A 20232-nucleotide genomic window follows, 5' to 3' on the forward strand; every position below is an offset into this window, starting at 1 on the left:
AAGAGTAAAGATTTTTAAAATTCAGCACGAACTGTTCTCTATTGCGAACGAGGCGGCCAATGTCGTAGTGTGCTTTCCTGTTTTGAATATTCTGCATCGTAAGCATCATCAGCATGCATCTTCTTCTGATAGAGGATGCATGTTGACGTTAACATTCGGCTTCATTATTTCATTTTGGTGTGTAAGAAACCCTCGTTACTTGATTCCCGTCCGAGTGAAACCTTTTGAAATATACGTACGTACGAAAAAGTACAACTGCTTAAAAAACGCATGCACTGTAATGAGAATTGGTTAAGATAAGTTAACAACTTACAAACGCAGCCACGATTATGTTTTTGTTTTATATTGGTCGGAATCATGAAATCTTTAACGAACGAAATATCATACAAATCTGACGTGAGATATGAGCGTGATTAAGTAACAAACATTCATCCATTCAAACTTTTCTTATGATTAAGATACCTATTTATTGAAATGGCAAAAAAGAAAAAAGTGACTTATTCTGTCATAATGACTAATGATAAATAAAACTCAAAATCATCAAAACATCTTAAATGGAAAAATAATTACATAAATATTACCATGTTGATGTCCGACAAAAGGCACCTCAACGAATAACCATAATGCCAAATTGCAATAAAATAAAAAGACCATGCAAAATCTGCTTTGAAACAGTTTCCGAGAAGAACGGTATACAATGTCAAGGTGCGTGTCAGACTTGGGTGCACTTTACCTGCTTAAATTATACACCTGGGAAGATTAAAGATATAAAAGCTGGCATAATAAAAGTTACCTGCCCTTGTCCAGACTGTAATACAACTCTACCAAAGGAATATCGTAAAGATGAGCCGTTTAGCTGTAACAATACAAAATGTCCCGCAAATCACTTACCAAAATGTGGGAATGTGACATGCCCCATTAATAAGGGTGTGGTCGTTGATGAGCTTCCAACAGCCACCTGTGCTTTAGATAGATGTGGGAAGAGCTGCAAGACATACAGTCACCCACAATTGTATACTGAACCAGAGCCGCAGCCTATACCACCGTGTGCGCCTCCAAAATATTATGAGTCACCTTCGACATCAGGTTCTGTAGATGGTTGTCATGATTTTAACAAATGCCCATCTGGATGCGCTTTATTTCAAGATATTCCTGGTGATTATGGACGGTATTACGATGCAACTGCTCCATCTATGGGTACGCTTGAACAAATATGTGCCACAGTTGGGCAACTTACAAACCAAATTAACAATCTTATGTCAAAAATGCATCAATCAGGCAAAGATAAAAGTGAAGGAAATTCTTGTATTCACAAGGGCCCTAGGTCCAAGTGTCCTAAGCCTTGTTTTTGTCCTGGGAACCCTGCACGAAAAAATTGATAGTTTTCTATGAAAGATAATTATTAACTGTATTGTTCATATCTATAACGTAAACTGTTGCAATTAGAGAATAATATCATTCCTGTTTGTAATATATTTTAATTTATGACAATTATAATATCATATTTCCCTTTTACCTTGATCTTGAGTGTTTTTTGAAAAACCTGATATGAATTGAATTAAACGCAACGGACTCTAGTACGCTTTCGGTAATTGTCGGAGTAATTTCGAATTTAGCTTTTGTGTTATAATATTAGCAGCACCATGTCATCAGACAGCGATCGCACCATTTTAGAATAAACGAAAATAACTGTACCATAAATAAATTAAATGAATGATTTTTTTACGAATATCTAGCTCAAAAACCCACTGAATGAAGAAGCAGCAAGTTTTTTTTAATCTATTTCTTTTTTAGGAGTTTGGTCACATAGTGATCATGTCACTTCTGTAGAAGCTAAAATTATACAAAGTTTAAGCCTATTATTACAAGTTTGTACAGCATTCTTGCTTTTTCGGACCCCGGAAAGACGAGAATGCTGTTTTATACCCCTATATGTAGGGGATTTACATCATTATTATATACAAAAAAATCAAGGCGTTCAGCCTCGTTCCGGACGCACTCCGCCATTGTATGAATCACATCCTTAACTATGTTGCATTCATTGCAGGAAGGTGAGGAAACTTTGCCCATCATTGCTGCTAAACTGTCCGGAACGAAACCTAAACGCTGATCACTGATCACTTCGTTTCTGCTCATATTGGCAATGACAAACTACGGTTTTTGGCACAAACTTGGTTGTATAGTTTTGTACTAGATTCCTTTAGTTAATGACCTTTCATCGAATTGCTCACTCCAAAGACGTATAACATTAGCTTTAACAATATATAAAAGTTCTGAATAAATTAGAAGGTAACTAAATGGAATACCGTCCCCTGCCGGATGCAGCAAGTTTGGGGGAAGTTATAATATAGTATTATAAAATAAGTAGCTTCGCTTCACTTCGCACTTTAATTTAGACGCATACTAGCTGAACCTGCGGCTTTACACGCCCGAAATTTATAAAACTTTACCAATAGCACACAAGCTGGTACCTCAAATTTTAACCCGCGAGGGATGTATTAAAAAAAAATTCCCTCGGCACTCAAACTGTCTACATACAAAATTGCCTCTAAAATGATTCTGAGGCTTAACGTGAAGAGGTAACAGACATGTATAGATTCAATTTTGGAATACGACTTCCAACGATCTTGGTGATGGTTGGTTTGGGTTTAGGGCAAGCCTATCTGAGAAGGGAAATATCTAGGAAGGAGAAGAGACAACCCAGTTATCATATATTCTACCGCCAAGCCACAATATTTACTACTGTTGTGTTTCAGTTTGAAGGCGAGTAAGCCAGTGTAAATATAGGGAAATAACATCAAAGCTCCAAGGTTGGTGGCACATTGGTGATACTCCACCACCACAGGTATGGTTAAAATGTCTTACAGTGCCAATGTCTAGGAGGTTGGTGACCACTTACCATCAAGTGGCTTATTCGCCGGCCCGCTTTTTTTCTTTCTCTATCTGTATCCCACACCATACCCTTCTTGTCCTAACAAAAATACCTAAAATATGTTTTTACTAATTTTGCTGATCAAAATTGTGATCGATCTTTAGGCTTTAGGCTAAGTTATATAATAAACGATTGGCTTTAATTTCGTATTGGTGTAATAATTAGAATGGGACGTGTTTTAGGGGTTTAGGCAATTAGTAAATCTCAATAACTTCAATCTTCTAATATTGTTGGTGCGTGAAATTGATGTTATCAATGTTTTAGAATCTACTTGTTATGTATATATTGTATATATTAAGGTGATCGTACTAATATCAGTAAATATGTATTAAAAAAACTTAAACTTAATGCTGTTAAACTGAAAAATTACAATACGTTCTCTTCTTTCAACGCTTGAACCTTATTTATTATCATCATATATCATATGTATCATATCAAGATATGATATGATGATATTATGTAGGCAGACGGGCCAATGGGCCACACGATGTTAAGTGATCACGCCCGGCCATATGTTGCTTAATTATTAAATTATTAAATGATTCACCGCTCCTTACATCGCCAATGCGCTACCATCCTTGGGAACTATGATGTTATGTCTTTTGAGCCTATAGTTACACTCGCTCACTCACTCTTCAAACCAGAACACAGGAATACAAAGTATTGCTATTTGGCGGTAGAATACATGATCAGTGGGTGTTACTTACCCAGACGGACTTGCACAAAGCCCTACCACTCCATACATAACATACAAAGACATATTCAAGTTTAAAAACTGTAATAGAAAAGATTATTACCACCCATATAACCTTTTTAACAGTTTATATTATTATGAAAAACAGTTGTTCGTTCCATCTTATCTTATAATCTTATATATAAAAATAAGTGGCATTTTTCGTTGTCACTTTATAACTCAAGAACGGGCTCATCTATCCAAACCAAATTTTCAGGGTTTGTTCGGGCTATTTAGTAGATGGTTTATGTGAAGTTTGCACAAAATCGGTCGAGTGGTTCTTCATTTATCACATTTTTTGTTACAAATGATTTTAATAAGGGCCGAGATGGCCCAGTGGTTAGAACGCGTGCATCTTAACCGATGATTTCGGGTTCAAACCCAGGCAGGCACCACTGAATTTTCATGTGCTTAATTTGTGTTTATAATTCATCTCGTGCTCGGCGGTGAAGGAAAACATCGTGAGGAAACCTGCATGTGTGTAATTTCAACGAAATTCTGCCACATGTGTATTCCACCAACCCGCATTGGAGCAGCGTGGTGGAATATGCTCCATACCTTCTCCTCAACGGGAGAAGAGGCCTTAGCCCAGCAGTGGGTAATTTACAGGCTGATTATGTTTATGATTATGATTTTAATAAATGGCGGGTAATTTTGTTAATGGAGATTTTTTAGACGGGGAATTGTCTGTCAAATTAAAAGTAAGTATCAATTAAAAATGAGTACACGTCTTAATTTAATTTATTATTTCCAAATAACCCATGGCATAGCATTAAATATTGGCATGTAACACAATTTCTTATTTTAAAAATGATTGAGCTGTCATTAGAAATAATACAAAAATCAGTTACAACATCGATTAATTTCTTAAAAAAATATATTTCTTAATTGCTAACTACTTAAAAACTAAAATCACATAAATAGTTATTTACGTTTGTCGATTTAAAAGTAGCGTGTACTTTCAATTTTCAAAATTTTACTCAGTTTTTTAGTGCGCTGTCGGTGTTTCATGTAGTTAGCAGGCTTTATTTGAATTAAATTGTCAAACGCATTTACACAAACGGTAAGTTTTGAACTGTTGAAGTGATTACATGTAAGTGTGTTTCTTAATTTGAAAAAACATATCGCTGTGTATTTTATTATTCTATAATGGATTATTTTATTGACATTTTTTTATACATTGACAACGAATGCAGTTATATAGGTACAGGGTGAAATGTTGTTGGTTGTTTTCCCGCAAATAATTGATTTAGTAGTCAATACCTACTCCTTTTGTATTTTTATTTTTACGCGAGACTGAATCGATATCTTGCGGGAAAATAACCACCAATATTTCACCCCGTATATTTCCAGACACATATGTATAAATACTGATACATCACTATTAATATAGCAATTTGTTTTCAATTTCATTTTTTCTTTTGTATATGAAGGATGAAAGATTAATGCCACGAGCCAGACGAGCAAATATAGGTCGGCGAACGCGTAATACAAATTATGTGACATCACAAAGACGATCACAGATTGCAGATGAACGCACACAAGCTAATGCATCGCAGCGTGACCGTAGTGCACGAAATAGATCTGCTGACCCTGTGCCTGTACTGAATCTTCCGGCGATCACGAATACGTCGTGCTACTTTGACTGAAACGATGTGTGCTGCTTTTAATTACAACAGTCAGATTGATTATAGTATGTACGGATACATTGGGATGACGGACGTAATATGTCCACATTGCGATGCGGCAAAATTTTCAGGTGAAACGCCCGGCATGTGTTGTGCTAATGGCAAAGTTAGATTGCCAGCATTAGAAATTCCACCCGAACCATTATATTCATTAATATTTGGGACATCTCAAACATCGAAGCATTTTTTGAGTCATAATCAACAATACAAATCTGCATTTCAAATGAGTTCTTTTGGTGCTACTAAAATTATTAGAGATAATTTCATGCCGACGTTTAAGGTAAATACTTCAACTGGATTGTCCCGATCAATCTTAATCATTAAGTATTCGATAGTATTAAAAAATTCTTATCCAACAACCTAAAATTGCATACATGTTACAGATTCAGGGCCAGATTTATCATCAAGTTGGTTCGTTATTGCCGTACCCCGACGCTGATCATAAATTTTTGCAAATTTATTTTATTGGTGATGAAAATCGTGAATTGGACCAACGTTGTGCAATTGTTTCTAATACAAGACGAGAAATTATTCGAGAGCTACAATGGTTTTTCCATCAGCAAAACGCATTAGTTCAATTGATTAAAATTGCTCTCGATCGTATGCCATCTGATAATCACAAAATCGTAATAAGGGCTGATAGAACACCTTTTGGAGAGCATGCATGATAATTGATGAGGTTGCAATTGTCATTGTTGGTGATCAATTTCAATCCCGTGATATTGTACTTCATCGCAGAAATGAGGAATTGCAACTTGTTTCGGAACTTTATCGTAGTTATGATGCATTACAATACCCAATATTGCATTGGAAAGGTGACGATGGCTACCATATCAATATACCAATGACTGATCCACAAACCGGTAAATAATTATCCTATTTTCTGTGTGTTAACATTTACATTTTCCTAAGTCACATTTTGCATTTATTTTCAGGTTTGTGGTGTGATTTTGGAAGAATCATGTTTTTCACACGGCCAACTTTATGTTGCCTGTTCCACAGTCGGTACCCCCAGCCGTTTGTTTATTCACACTCAAAATGGAAAAACCAAAAATATTGTTTATCCAAATGTTTTGAATTAATTTTTTAAATAGCTAGCAATTAAGTAAATATATTTTTTTAAGAATCGATGTTCTAACTCATTTTTGTATTATATCACTTTATACGTAGCGAAGCACGTACCGGGCGGCTAGTTTTTCTATAAATCTAAGTCGATATTTGAATTTAGGTCGTTCTGTTTATTAATTTGTAATTCTGTTAAATGTAATTAAATTAACCAACAATTAGTTCATACTAATTTTTTTTATAAAAATATTAACAATGTTTTTTTTTAAATGGCAACAATTGTTACATTTTCGTTTATAATCATAATTCGATCAAACGCTTTAACTCTATATTCTATATACGAGATATTTACAAAATAATCTGAGCTCAGTTGTCATAAATATAAATTCCAAATTTGAAATAAGGTTCAAGTTTAATCGAAATAATCTAATTTTGTAACTGTTTAAATTTTGTAATATAATAAAGGAATACCAGGATAAGCTCGTTTTATTACTAAGATGTTATATCATCTCATTATTTACTCACAAATTGTAAAATACTCTTTTAATTTAGCAGTAGCAGTTTTGAAGTTACCTTGGTCTTGTTATACAACCACCCGACACACACACGACTCGCACTCGATTTTTGAAATACTAATATTCTACTTTATTAATTTGTCTATAGATTGTCGATACAAAAGTTACGGTATGATTTAAATTATCCATTTCATTTTGCTAGACTAAATTATATTCCTTAAACATATAGTCGTCTTATATATTAATAGCGTAACCCGATTTTTGTCCCAGTGATTATGGGACGATAACTGCACATAAAAAATCGGTTATGATCTCATTTTGAAGAGCTCCAGTCGTAGATATGCAGAAAAATTGTTACGATTTAACAAATAATTAATTTTAGAGAGCGGAATAAAGTTAATGGCGTTGTAGAGAGCGTACGAGTAGAGTACTACGACTGTTTAAGAAAAAAATAAAAATCGTAAACAAAATTAAAGTAAATTGTTTTAGACAAACTCCAACTTTAATTTAACGAATGTATACTATTTGATATTAAAAAAATTATTCAAAAGAGGTTTCATCATTTTGGCGCAAAATGTAGATGAATGACATGCAGTTTACAATGAAATTAAATCAAAATAATAACTGTCATAAGTTTCGAAATTCCTAAAATATATTTTAAATAAAGAAGTTTCGCTAATATATAATGATTGGTCCTTTTTTTCTGAGTGTACCTCAACAATCTAGGTTTTATATTTAGGTATGAGGGAGGCACCGTTTATGCAGGATTCCTGTCGACTATAGACTCTGCGATGGCCAACCTCGCTAAAGACGCTGCAGGATTGTGTCCATTGTGTTCTCCTCGATAGACTGTGCGTCAACTCGAATTTATTTCGATTAAAGTCCGCTTCAGGATTCAGGGCTAACAGAGCCCTATAAGCTAGAGGTTTTTTTGTAAAAAGTATTATACAAAAAAAATAGTTTTTTTTTTAATATAGATTATTTCTGTTATTTATAATAAAGTGTTAAATAAATATATAGTACTTACTACAGGGTTTAAGTTAAATTATACAATACTAGTACAATTCAATAAAGTTTTAGAATGATTAATCACTTCACAATTATTATTTCACAGTTACTAATATAAAAATATATATAACAACAGAAAAACGCCGTCCAAAGGATTGCCAATGTTACCTGTTGCGAACACTATTGCCCGACGGAATTATAATAATTGTACAATTCAAATTAATATATCATTATGTATCAATAATTGTTTAACGATTAAATAAAAAAAAAACAGAATCATTAGCATATTCACAGATAGTTTTACCTTCGTGTCTGAAATAATGACACGGTTAATTCGTTGTGATATCTAGTTGCATGAAGTTCGCTCCTCCGCCCGTTGTCCGTCGCCACAAAATATATTTAAAAAAAATATAATTTGAAAAAAAAAAAGAATAAAAATGAAACAGTATTTACGGACGCAATTATTAATTGTTGCGTGTGGTGTGTATTTTTTTTTAAATAAAACTTTGTTCGACAACTTTGTTTATTGAGTTTTTTTTTTAATTTGTTATTGTCAGATAAAGTATTTTTTTTTATTTGAAATTCGCCAATTTCCTATATTGTGTTTTTGTGTATGTTTGTAAGTGTGATAAAACCATTCACTTATTATATATTCGTGGTACTTGAATAGCTAAGTTATGTTTTTTATAATATTTTATTTTAACTTAAATATTTAACAATGTTGAAGTGTTCAGAAATAAAACACGGATCTAGATGCATAACGTTTATTGCTCAAAAAAGATTCTCCTGTCACACATACCATTTCTAAAATACCCCCTTTACAACACTAATCAATCTAAAGATAGACCAAACTTTGGCCAATAAAGGTTACTCTTGTTTTTCTGATTCTGATGAAATTAGAGATGTAACAACACAAAAATATTCGGATTTAGAAGAGACTGAACCTGTATTGGAATCATCATCTTTAATTACGGGTTTCCCCTGAATAACCTTGACCTCTAATTACACTGGTTCACACATTCTTTAAGCCAGATCACCACAATACTAAGTATTCCTGTTTGCAGGGCCGAGTAGGCCACCAAGTAAAGGGTCAAATTTATATTTATCTGTATTTATTTCAGTTAATATAGGTCAGTTTATTGATGGCTACAGTGTTGGATGGTCAGCGCCAATCATCCCGAAACTTCAAGATTCCAATGAAACGCCATTACCGGCATTGATAACAGACTTGGAGGCGTCATGGATCGGTTCTCTTTTGTATGTTGGAGCAATAATTGGTACGTTATTATTTAATAGTTTTATTAAAATAGGCTTTAGTTTTACTTTGTGGTAGGTAGGGCTTCATGCAAGCCCGTCTGGGTAGGTACCACCCACTCATCAGATATTCCACCGCCAAACAGCAGTACTCAGTATTGTTGTGTTCCGGTTTGAAGGGTGAGTGAGCCAGTGTAACTACAGGCACAAGGGACGTAACGTCTTAGTTCCCAAGGTTGGTGGCGCATTGGTGATGTAAGGAATGGTTAATATTTCTTACAACGCCATTGTCTATGGGCAGTGGTGACTTCTCACCATCAGGTGGCCCATTTTCTCATCCGCCTACCGATATCATAAAAAAGGCTATATTTAATGTAACATTACTAAAGGTAACAAAAAAAACCTGTGCGTTTCGGGACGCCAGACAGAAGTGATAACATAAACTAATCTAAGTTGAACTATTTATTATTGAAATTGTTTAACTTGAGAAAAACTTAGGTTATTACTTAAAATGTATGTATGTTGATATGATAATATAAGGAGAGGTTATTTATTAATAAAATCGTTTATTGATTATAAAACATATTTTATTCTTAGTTACAATTCTTCATATGTGAATTTTGACATTAGAATTTTGTGTATATACATTATAATTATTTAATCCTATAAAATGCCTACCGCTGCCGTATGCGTAAGAGAAAGAGGAGCCAGTCAGACTGGCGCCGTAACGCGTTACGTAACGAAGGGGTTTACCCTCCCGTAAGAAGTTATCATTTCAAATTGCGGAAAGCTGGATCGAGGTGAATCATTAGAAAAGTTACTCGATTGTAACTGTTGGATTGATTTTTATACTAGTAACTGTGAAATAATAATTGTGGAGTGATTAATCATTCTAAAACTTTATGGAATTGTACTAGTATTGTATATATTGTATAACTCCAACCCTGTAGTAAGTACTATATATTTATTTAACACTTTATTATAAATAACAGAAATAATCTATATTAAAAAACTATTTTTTTTTGTATAATACTTTTTACAAAATATTGCATTAAATATTAATAGGACAATGACATGACAACGAACTTAAATTAATTGCCATATACAGAGCGGATGTTTAACATGATATGTTTGATTTCAGGTCCATTTATACCAAGTTACCTATCAAATATAATAGGCAGGAAACCTTGCTTATTTCTCGGCAGTTTTCTCAATCTAACAGCAATAGTTCTCATAGTTTTCACAAAGAATGTCGCAATGATCTTCGCGATCAGAATCATAAGTGGTTTAGGAATGGGTATGGTAACTGTTAACAATCTTGTATACGTCGGAGAAATAGCGTAAGTATAGAATAATTTTAACACCCTTAGCGTGTAGGCATCGTAAATATTACGGGTCACGAGAGGAATCGTTGATGCCTGTTTGCGTTTCGTTTCGTGGAAATATTCTTTGAAAAATAGCGTAAGCAATTGTTTTAAGTCGAAGACGCGTATCGATAACAAATGCCGTACGTACGCCATTTATCGTGTCTTTTTTATCATTAGGTAGCTTTATTTAAAATAGTCGTGTAAATGACGATTCAAAAGTGCTCGTGAAAGCCTACTTGATAAAGTATATTTTAGTTTTTTGATTTTGCATAACACGTTCGATCCAAAAACGATCGTCGACAGATTCATACATTTGAAAACAATAATTGTTTATTGTGATATTAATTATTTGAATATTTAATTTGCCTCATCAATCTATGTTAAAAATAAATTCATTTTAAACGGAACACCCAGTGGGACATTGACTATCTTTAAATCCACGAATATTAACTATCTAGTAAATGTTTTTATTTCGATAATAAATGCTTATTTTATACTGACAAAGTACTTTCGACGTTTTGACGTGGTACAATTGGTTTCAGATCAACAAATATTCGCGGAATACTCCTCACTTCCACATCTATAATCGGTATTTTGGGCACTTTAGCTGCTTATACCGTTGGATCATTAGTGTCCTACACGTCTACGGGTTACTTTGCTCTTTTGATAAATATTGTCCATATAATTGGTATATTTTTTATACCAGAATCGCCCGTGTATTACGCTATAAAGGGTAAGTTGAATTCAAATACAATATCAAAATCTAAATATTATTTAAATAGGTTCATTAATTTAAAAATCGATTTTAGTTTTTTTAACACCTGATGCGTCTCGGAGTGCACAAGTATCGGGTAAACATCCACAGGAAACTCAATAGTTTAAATTACTTTTTAATCAAATTATATCGCTTTATATAAAATTAATTTACATATAAATACTAACGTATTTGAATTCATCATGTATTTTTGGCTCTTTATCTGCTAATTACGAAGTCTTGTTAGTTTTAGGTAGACTGTTTTTTTTTTTAATTAGGTTATTTGTCAGATACATTTTTATATAATAAATTAAGGCACGTCGAAATAATCGGGAAGGTTTGTCCTCGATGCAATCTGCAGCGTTGACTAGATCATATATACAATAAGATGAAAATATTATATTCCATATTTAAAAGATATTTAAAAAAATTAATTCACCATGGAACATGGATGACCCATTTGTTGATCCGTCTAACTACGATTAAAAAAAAAACTATCTAGTTTTTTTTATTTAGAGGTAGAAACAGGCATTGTTGAGCGGCAACCTAAAGAAATGCTATTAACAGATGACCGAAGAGAACTCGGAATTATAATATTTTTATGGTTATTACTATAAGTATTTTAAACGGTTCACGAGAGTCTCGTGAACAAGACATTCGTACATAATGTCGAAATATCGAGTTACATCTAATAAAAATAAAAAAAACATGGTAAATATCCCGTTTCAAATACTTATATAGTACCTAATAAAAAATAACCATGTTAATTTAAAATCTTATGATTATTGAGTGAATTAAGTCAGAGACAAATAAAAAACGAAGAAATGAAACAAGCTTATCACAACGCTAGATAAAAAACAATAGAACGTTAAATTCTTTTATAACGATCCCGAAAGCGTTTAAATTGTCTATGTTGCAAAATTTAGAAATAAACATTGAGGTTCCTTTATGATGTTATAAAGCAACCTTTGCGTGTAAATCATTATTCCAAAATAAGTAAGTTCTAGGATGATAGCAAACTAGGGAAGTGAAGTATTGTATTATAAGTTGCAACAGTTACAAAATAATACATAAAACCGCCGAGTTTCTTTCATCGATTCAGTTAGTTTTTTCATTTAATTATCAATAAGTATTATTATTCTACGTTGAATAAATTAATTTGAATACCACATACAGTATTCACTTATCACCACTTTTGAAAGACTCGTACTTATATATTTCACAGAACAAGAAAATGGCTAGTTGATTAGCCATAATTCATCTGTTTTTCATATCGTATTCGTATTTTTTATATGTTTTTCCTTCATTTCAGCGAAACAGATGGAGGCGAAAAATACTTTAAGATACTTAGGCCGTCTCAATGATTTGGAGAATGTCTTCGAATGTGTGAAGGGGACGAGTCCAGATGAAGGTCACAGCTGGAAGGCCTGGTTAAATATATTCACAGTTAAAGCGAACAGAAAATCATTGTTCATAACGCTGAGTTTGTGTACTTTGCAACAAACAAGCGGCGTAGCAGCAGTTCTCTTTTTTGCTACTAATATTTTTAAAATCGCTGGATCGTCTATAAGGTACGTTTTTTATTAAGTTCTCAGAGTTTCATATATACATAACTATGGTATTATATTAGTTTTAGTTGATTTTGTAGTGATATATATTTAGTCAATATTATTGGTCTAACTTGTACACCAAAAACTTTCCAAGATTTGACGCCCTGGTCTAACCAATTAGAGTGAAATGTCCTGTTTAGGCATTATCAGGAATTTGAACGTTGGTAGTGATTCTGTGTCTGAAAGGGAATGAATAAAGTGCATCAGTGTTTGCACACACCCACTTGGCCAATATCTCCAGTGTAGATGTCCTAGTCCTAGAGGAGAAGAATAAAATGCGTGCGCAATGAAATGATGATCCTTTTGACCGTATAAAGACGACGGCAGTCATACAGAATATGATTACTCATATCATGACGTTAAAAGTCGCCTCTCTCCTGAAAATTATAAAAAAACCCAAAAAACGTTTGTATTAATTTTCAGACCAGATATAGCAACCATTATAATTGGCGCAACAAGATTACTGGCCAGTCTGGTAGCACCATTTGTAGTTGAGAGAGCGGGACGAAGGATATTGCTGCTCGTTTCCACTGCATTTTGTGCAATCAGTTTAGTAAGTTATTATGTTTAATAGTTTATATTATGTTTATAAACGTTCATGATCGTTGATATGAAAATGTGGAGGCAGTACGAGGCGTGGGCGGCGTGGGTCACCGCCTACGATGTCTAACGAGTAAAAGTCCCGCGCGTGTAAATCTAGGGATAAAATTACTAGTTTTGGATACGATTATGTCAGTCTTGGATAATTGAACATTTTAATAAAATGTCTTTGAAAGTAAGAATTAATATCTATCTTGTTGAAATACTTGAATTACTCTTATTTTATCTTGTTATCTATATTTCATAGCAGAAGAACTTTCAATTAATCTTTTAAAGCGAGGATTATGTAGTTTTCGGAACTGTTGAATTAGTTTTATATTATAAATATTTTAATTAATATAATTACAATTCATTCCAGTTTGACTATAAGTTTGACTAGAATTCTTAATATAAATACGTCATTTGTTTTTTTAATACTTGAAAGACGAAAGCCAGATCGTATTGACTCTGATTGCCGTATTCGTTTTTCAGCAAAATAATGGCTTTTGTGTTACTTCAATTCTAGTTTGTATTTTTGCTTTTCAATTCTTGTGAATTTTATTTTGCACAATATTCATGCTCCGAGAAATCTTCGTAAAATCAAATAAAAACTACACAATGGTAAAATATTCCAAATTCAAATTCATTACGAAACATTACGCTTATAATTGTGTGATATAATATCATAATCTAAAGAATAATAGTACTTTTATTTACTACTAGCTGTGCCCGCGACTTCGTGTGCGTTTGAATTTAACTTATTTGGACATTGCAGCGGGAATTTTTTTTTTTTCTTTACTTATGACATCAGCTATTTGCCAGTGAAAGTCCCGTCAAAATCGGTCCGTCAAGGTCGGAACAAACAGACAGACAGACATAAATTGTTAAAAAAGGATATTTTGGTATATGTACCTTGTACACATCCATATGCATTTATTAAAAAGCGGTTATTTTATTATTACAAACAGACACTCCAATTTTGTTATATGTATAGATTAAAAAAAAACTAATTACAATATCATACCAAACTGTATGTTAAAACAGTTTTCGAAGGCGCTCCTTTTTTTTAAATTCATACGTTCTGTACAACAAGTAAAAGACGGAAAATAAAAAAAAAAAAAAAAAAGTGGCCGGCACGGGACGCACAAGCAAACGCGAAACATAATCAAAATCTTGAAATAATAATTTATAAAAACATTTATGTTTTGTTAGTGACGTGGATATATTTGTCTATTATTATAATAATAATATACCAATAAATTATATGTGTATAGCCTATTCAACTGAAAGAGAACAAACGCCAAATTAACAACATTGTACGTCGAATTGACACGATATAATTGGCTGGCAGCTAGAATAATCTTTGATATTAATTATGGATTTGTGTTAAAATGGTGTTTTGAACGCCGACGATATATATTATCGGAACTATGGAATTTAATTAAAATTTAAAGTGGATATAAGTTTAGTAGGACAGTGTTGTATTATAAATATCATATTAATCAAGAACTTTTAGTAGTACACAATACAGCAGAGCTATTAGAAAATCACGTGGAATACAAAAAATATAATATTTATTTATTCCTTCTTTGATTATATTCGATACAAGAAAGTGCAGGGCGGCAGCTGAGAGGGGGCAGGACGACGTTAGAGACAGTGATGCCTTTGGCAGTCGGCCGTGAATAGTCGGGAACACCAATATATCTCTCACAATAAAAAAGTATAAAATTGATAGGCGGAAGGGCGCGTTCATGTGGTAAGTGGTCACCACTACCAATATACATTGGCACTCTAAGAAATATTAGACACTCCTTACATCGCGAAAGCGCCACCAACCTTGGGAGCTAAGATGTTATGTCCCTCGTGTCTGTAGTTATACTGGTTCATTCTCTCATCTACACTAAAATACAACCTTTTAATCTTATTGCCATTTAAATACAAGATACTCTGGAAAGTCATATTTTTGTTAAAGATCGTTGAAGCATAGTATCCAGCTGTTTCGTTTAGAGTTACTTGATTTGTAGTAATATTTCTTTCATGAATAATAAATATGTAACCCAATCTTTTTTCCGATTGCTTTGCCAAATTTTATTCGAATTCATTCGTTCTATCCAGACGTTCCATCGTGATTGAAGTGAGAAGTCAAATACTTATTTAAGAGATTTCTATTCATTTTATGTCGATCTATGTTTACAAGTAATAATTCTGAACTAAACTAAACTTATGTAAATTCGTGGTACTGTAACTTAAACATTTTACTTGGTAGGGCTTTGTGCAAGCCCACCTGGGTAGGTACCACTCACTCATCAAATATTCTACTGCCGAACAACGGTACTCAGTATTGTTGTGTTTCGGTTTGAAGGGTGAGCGAGCCAGTGTAACTATAGGCACAAGGGACGTAGACGTATCTTAGAGTTCCCAAGATTGGTGGCGCATTGGCGATGTAAGGAAGGGTAATACTTCTTACAGCGCCATTGTCTATGAGCGGTGGTGACCACTTACCATTAGGTGGCCCATATGCTCGTCCGCCAACCTATACCACAAAAAAACAACGGTATATTAATTGTACGCTGATGACTATAACTTGTTAAACTACACTAATTTACCCAATCCCTACCATTAGTTCAAAAGGTCATACGTGCAAGTTACGTACTTGACCGAAGAGATCTTCGGTCAAGTAAGTACGAAGATTCGTATAATATTAAATGAGCATTGCTCGTATATACTTTTATTTATTTATTGAAACATTCGGACCTTGTAATTCTATTGGCAATAGTGCAAGTTTTAAAAGAGGTGCTACCTCGTGATACTAGGGCTAGTTCATTTTTTGTGCAAGGATCAGAATTGCAATCCAATGGGGATAAAGCTGCTAGCATTCTTGACTCCATTCCATTTGGTCATAATTTGTACTTTATTAAGGCCATAATGTTAATAATTCTCATGTAAAAAAATATACTTTTATTTAATAAATATAATACACTGACAGACTCATAAACTGCATCAATGTTCAAGACGCCTTTGAAATAAACATTTTAACCAAGTATAACTTTTTATACGAATTTAAATTGAAACCTATACATAGTTTGGTTTGTTAACTTTTGTATATGCTTAAATATATGTTTGTATTCTGGTAAGGACAATACAATTTTTTTAAACAAAAATGATAAATGTAACCAAAATTGGGTTGAAGTGGATTGTTTACTTTTTTGTTAAAAAAACGGTTTTTACAATAAAAAAAAAGTTGAAGCACAGGTTCTTTTTTTCTTTTAATAAGGTATATACGTGTCTCCACGTGCCCTTATTATAGATTCTAATTGGTTCCGCATAGATCTGATTAGTATTATTAAACGGTCTTCCGGAATATTGTTCTATTCTTTTGAAATAGCTGATCTTAGTGCTGCCACTGTTGTGGGGATTTCTGCCATATATAGATTTTTTAAACTGTCTCTAAGATGCTCAATGGAATTCAAAACCGGGCTGCGTGCTGGCCAATTCATGGTATGTACCCCAACCTCTTTGCAATATTGACGAACTTGCACAGCGGCGTGGGGTCGGGCATTATCTAACATAACAGTAAAAAAATGATTAAAGATTGATCACTGGTGATAAGAAATGGATTACTTATGGCAATAACGTGCGAAAAGATAATAATCAAAGAACAGTCAAGTTCCACAGACTAGTGAAACCGGGGTTAAATCACAATAAGATCATGATGTGTGTATCGTGGGATTGGAAGGGCATAGTTTATTATGAGCTTTAGCCACCGAGCAAAATCGATTCGGATACTACTGCCGGTAAGATTCAAGTAAGAAATAGCAAAAAAAACGCCCGGAATCGATAAACAGAAAGAGTGTCGTTTTTCTTCTTGACAACGCCAGACAATATATATTTAGGCGATCAGCAAATAGTGAGAGAACTTGGTTGGGAAGTGTTATTGCATCCACCATATAGTCCTGATCTTGCAGCCTCAGATTTTCATCTGTTTTGGTCTTTTCAGAATTCTATAGGTAACTATAAAGTAAGGGTAACTAAAAATGTTTATTAAAACTACTTGTCGCAATTTTTTTGATCATAAGTCCCAAAACTGCTACAGCCAGTATGGAATTACGTCGCTGCCTACATTGCAGCAAAAAGTTATCGAACAGTATGGCACATATATATTGTAGTCAACTGGAAATAAACAAGGATAAAAAATATCTTGAATTTGCATATAAAATACGAAAAGACTTACACCCAACCCAATATTTCGTAAAAGATTGCCCGATACGTCATAATAACAGTTACAACATTTTAGACAAACAGTGTTGCTACGTTCTAAATTAGATTTTAGCAATTAAAACTCATCAATAGACGAATAATGTACTGAAAAATTCAAAGTAACCGTATAACATATTGCCATTAACGTAAGCTTAAAATAAAATAAAAAAACTGAATAAAAAATTAATTGGAAATTCACTATAAAGCCATATTTACGTTAAAAGCGTGAAATCCACTGAACTGCATTTTCATACGGACGAAAAACAGAAAGATTTTATGGTAAAATATAAAATAATAAATTTACTCATATAGTTCGGTATGGTATGTTTAATATTATTTGTTTATTTTTATGAATTAAAATGTATTAATGTCATATAAAATGATCAACTGAGAATAAACAATTGTTATAATAAAAATATAAATATAATAAATTATTACTTGTTATTATTTAAAGATGTTAATATATCCAGGTCAGTGGTTGTTTCTCTTCGTTTTCTAAGTGTTCGGACAAAGTTTACCTAAAAAAAAAATGGTTGATGTTTACACTTGTATGAAGAATATCAACTGTAAATTGATTTAATTTTAGGTGGCACGTTTATAATAAAATAACACTCAAACAACAAATTGGGACTCATAGCTTGTTTAATTTGCCTTAATGTAAAACTTAAACTACAATCTAAAAAATATATATTTAAATATTTTTATAACCAAATTAAAAAAGGCATAACTACGTGTATTAAGTATAAACCAGTGCTTGTAAGAGTCTCCTTGTAATGTCTGTAATGTAATTTGACACATGCAGGTTTCCTTACGATGTTTTCCTTCACCGCTGAGCATGAGATCATATATAAACACAAATGAAGCACTTGAAAATTAAGTGATGCTTTCTGTGTCTGACCCGCATTTATCATATAAGATGCACGCGTTCTAACCATCTCATCTCATCATCTTATCAACATAAAACATATATTGGCATACTTTATACAAATTTTCAAGCAATACCAGTTTATTTATTAACTTTATTTTTTCAGTCAATTCTTGGCACCTACTTTCATCTCTCGCGGATACAAAGCGCTGTGATTGCTGACATCGGCTGGCTGCCGTTACTAGCGCTTATTATGTATTTCTTTTCTTACGAAATTGGTGAGTTTTTTGTGGTAATAAAAGATATCTTGTCTACAATTTATACCTTTATTAAAGTTTTTTATATCTAGTTCCTACTTTTATTTGCTCACCTACTTTGAGCAATATTGGAATATTTAGAAATATTTATATGTTGTGCCACATTTATGTCACTTATAAATTTGTGGAGATATAAATTATTGCAATATAGATTTTGATAATTTAGTAAAAGGTAACATCTGCTGTTGTCCCATTACTGGGAAAATGCCTTTTATCCCATATGGAAGAAAGGTTCCAATGCAGGTTGGTGCACAGGTGACATAATTTAATTCGACACAAGCAGGCTTCCTCACAATGCTTCCTTTCATTGTCGAAGATATTATAAACACAAATTAAGCAAATGCATCTCATTGGTGCTTCCTCAATATTAGATGAAGATTTGCGCAATCTAGCCGCTGGGCCTTCACGGTATTTTGGTAATTTAATTCATGAAAAAGTGTAACATCTGAAAAAAAATACGGTACTTCCCTGAAGAATCTAAATTCTAAAGCTGTGGTTTTCATTTTCTAATTATAATTTATAAATGGAAGCTATACAAAATATAAGTTATTGAAAATGATTAAATTCTTTTTCAGGTTTTGGCACAATACCGAGTGCGTTAGTGGGAGAAATGTTTAGTGGCAATGCTCGCAGTACCGGTTCAGCTGTTGCCATGACGACCGCTTGGCTGATAGGTTTTGGTATTGCAACTGGTTTCGGATCCATGGTCAAAGTTTTAGGAGGAGATGTAACATTCTGGATTTTCTCTGGATCATGCAACGCTGCATTTTTGTTTACGTATAAATTCGTGCCAGAAACAAAGGGTCAAACTTTGAACGAGATACAGGAATTGTTGGGCAGATCAAACTCACGAAAACTTGTGAGTGAGAAAATTTAAATAATTCATATATGATGATATTTGTTCGAAACAAGATAATGTCGAACGGTTACAGATATTCATCCCATAAAAGTATATTGAAAGCCTTGGTCACAAATAAAAGTATAAAACGAAACCAAATAAGTTTTTTAATTTTATACCCATTTTTTTAATACTTTATGATTACTAATGTATTTATTAGGGACGCTGCTTATGATATATGTCGATAATATTTATAAATATGTTATAACGTATACGAATTTAACTACAAATGTTGTTTATGGTGTGTTTAGTTATTCATGCTGTTTCAATTGTCAAATCGATACTAATAGGAAAAGAGCACATGCTTTTGTGTGCTTATAATTAAAAAACCGCTAAGCAACTGTTAGAACTGTAATACATAAAGTCACTTTTAGTTTTAGGTTAGATTTA

The 20232-nt window shown here is 33.0% G+C and overlaps 2 protein-coding genes across 2 annotated transcripts; both read left to right on the plus strand.

The window, feature by feature from the left end:
- The first annotated feature begins 531 nt into the window (after window positions 1-531).
- Window positions 532-1504, plus strand: LOC113402662 (uncharacterized). Its single transcript, XM_026642968.2, has one exon. The coding sequence runs from the start codon at window positions 624-626 to the stop codon at window positions 1377-1379; it is 756 nt and encodes a 251-aa protein (XP_026498753.2). The 5' UTR covers window positions 532-623; the 3' UTR covers window positions 1380-1504.
- A 4693-nt stretch (window positions 1505-6197) lies between these two features.
- On the plus strand, window positions 6198-19821 carry LOC113402663 (facilitated trehalose transporter Tret1-like). The gene is made up of 8 exons (XM_064218730.1): window positions 6198-6216; window positions 9063-9218; window positions 10337-10535; window positions 11105-11295; window positions 12629-12887; window positions 13350-13479; window positions 18794-18905; window positions 19520-19821. The coding sequence occupies exons 1-8, from the start codon at window positions 6198-6200 to the stop codon at window positions 19819-19821; spliced, it is 1368 nt and encodes a 455-aa protein (XP_064074800.1).
- The last annotated feature ends 411 nt before the right edge of the window (window positions 19822-20232 follow it).

Source organism: Vanessa tameamea, chromosome 24, assembly GCF_037043105.1.
Source record: "Vanessa tameamea isolate UH-Manoa-2023 chromosome 24, ilVanTame1 primary haplotype, whole genome shotgun sequence".
Taxonomy (NCBI): Eukaryota; Metazoa; Arthropoda; class Insecta; order Lepidoptera; family Nymphalidae; genus Vanessa; species Vanessa tameamea.

Excerpts from the sequence above, each read along its gene's own strand:
- LOC113402662 (XM_026642968.2), top strand. The coding sequence starts at position 624 with ATGCCAAATTGCAATAAAATAAAAAGACCATGCAAAATCTGCTTTGAA.
- LOC113402663 (XM_064218730.1), top strand. Across the intron at positions 9,219-10,336 it reads GTATGTTGGAGCAATAATTG|GTCCATTTATACCAAGTTAC; the intron begins GTACGTTATTAT and ends GTTTGATTTCAG. Across the intron at positions 13,480-18,793 it reads CATTTTGTGCAATCAGTTTA|TCAATTCTTGGCACCTACTT; the intron begins GTAAGTTATTAT and ends TTATTTTTTCAG.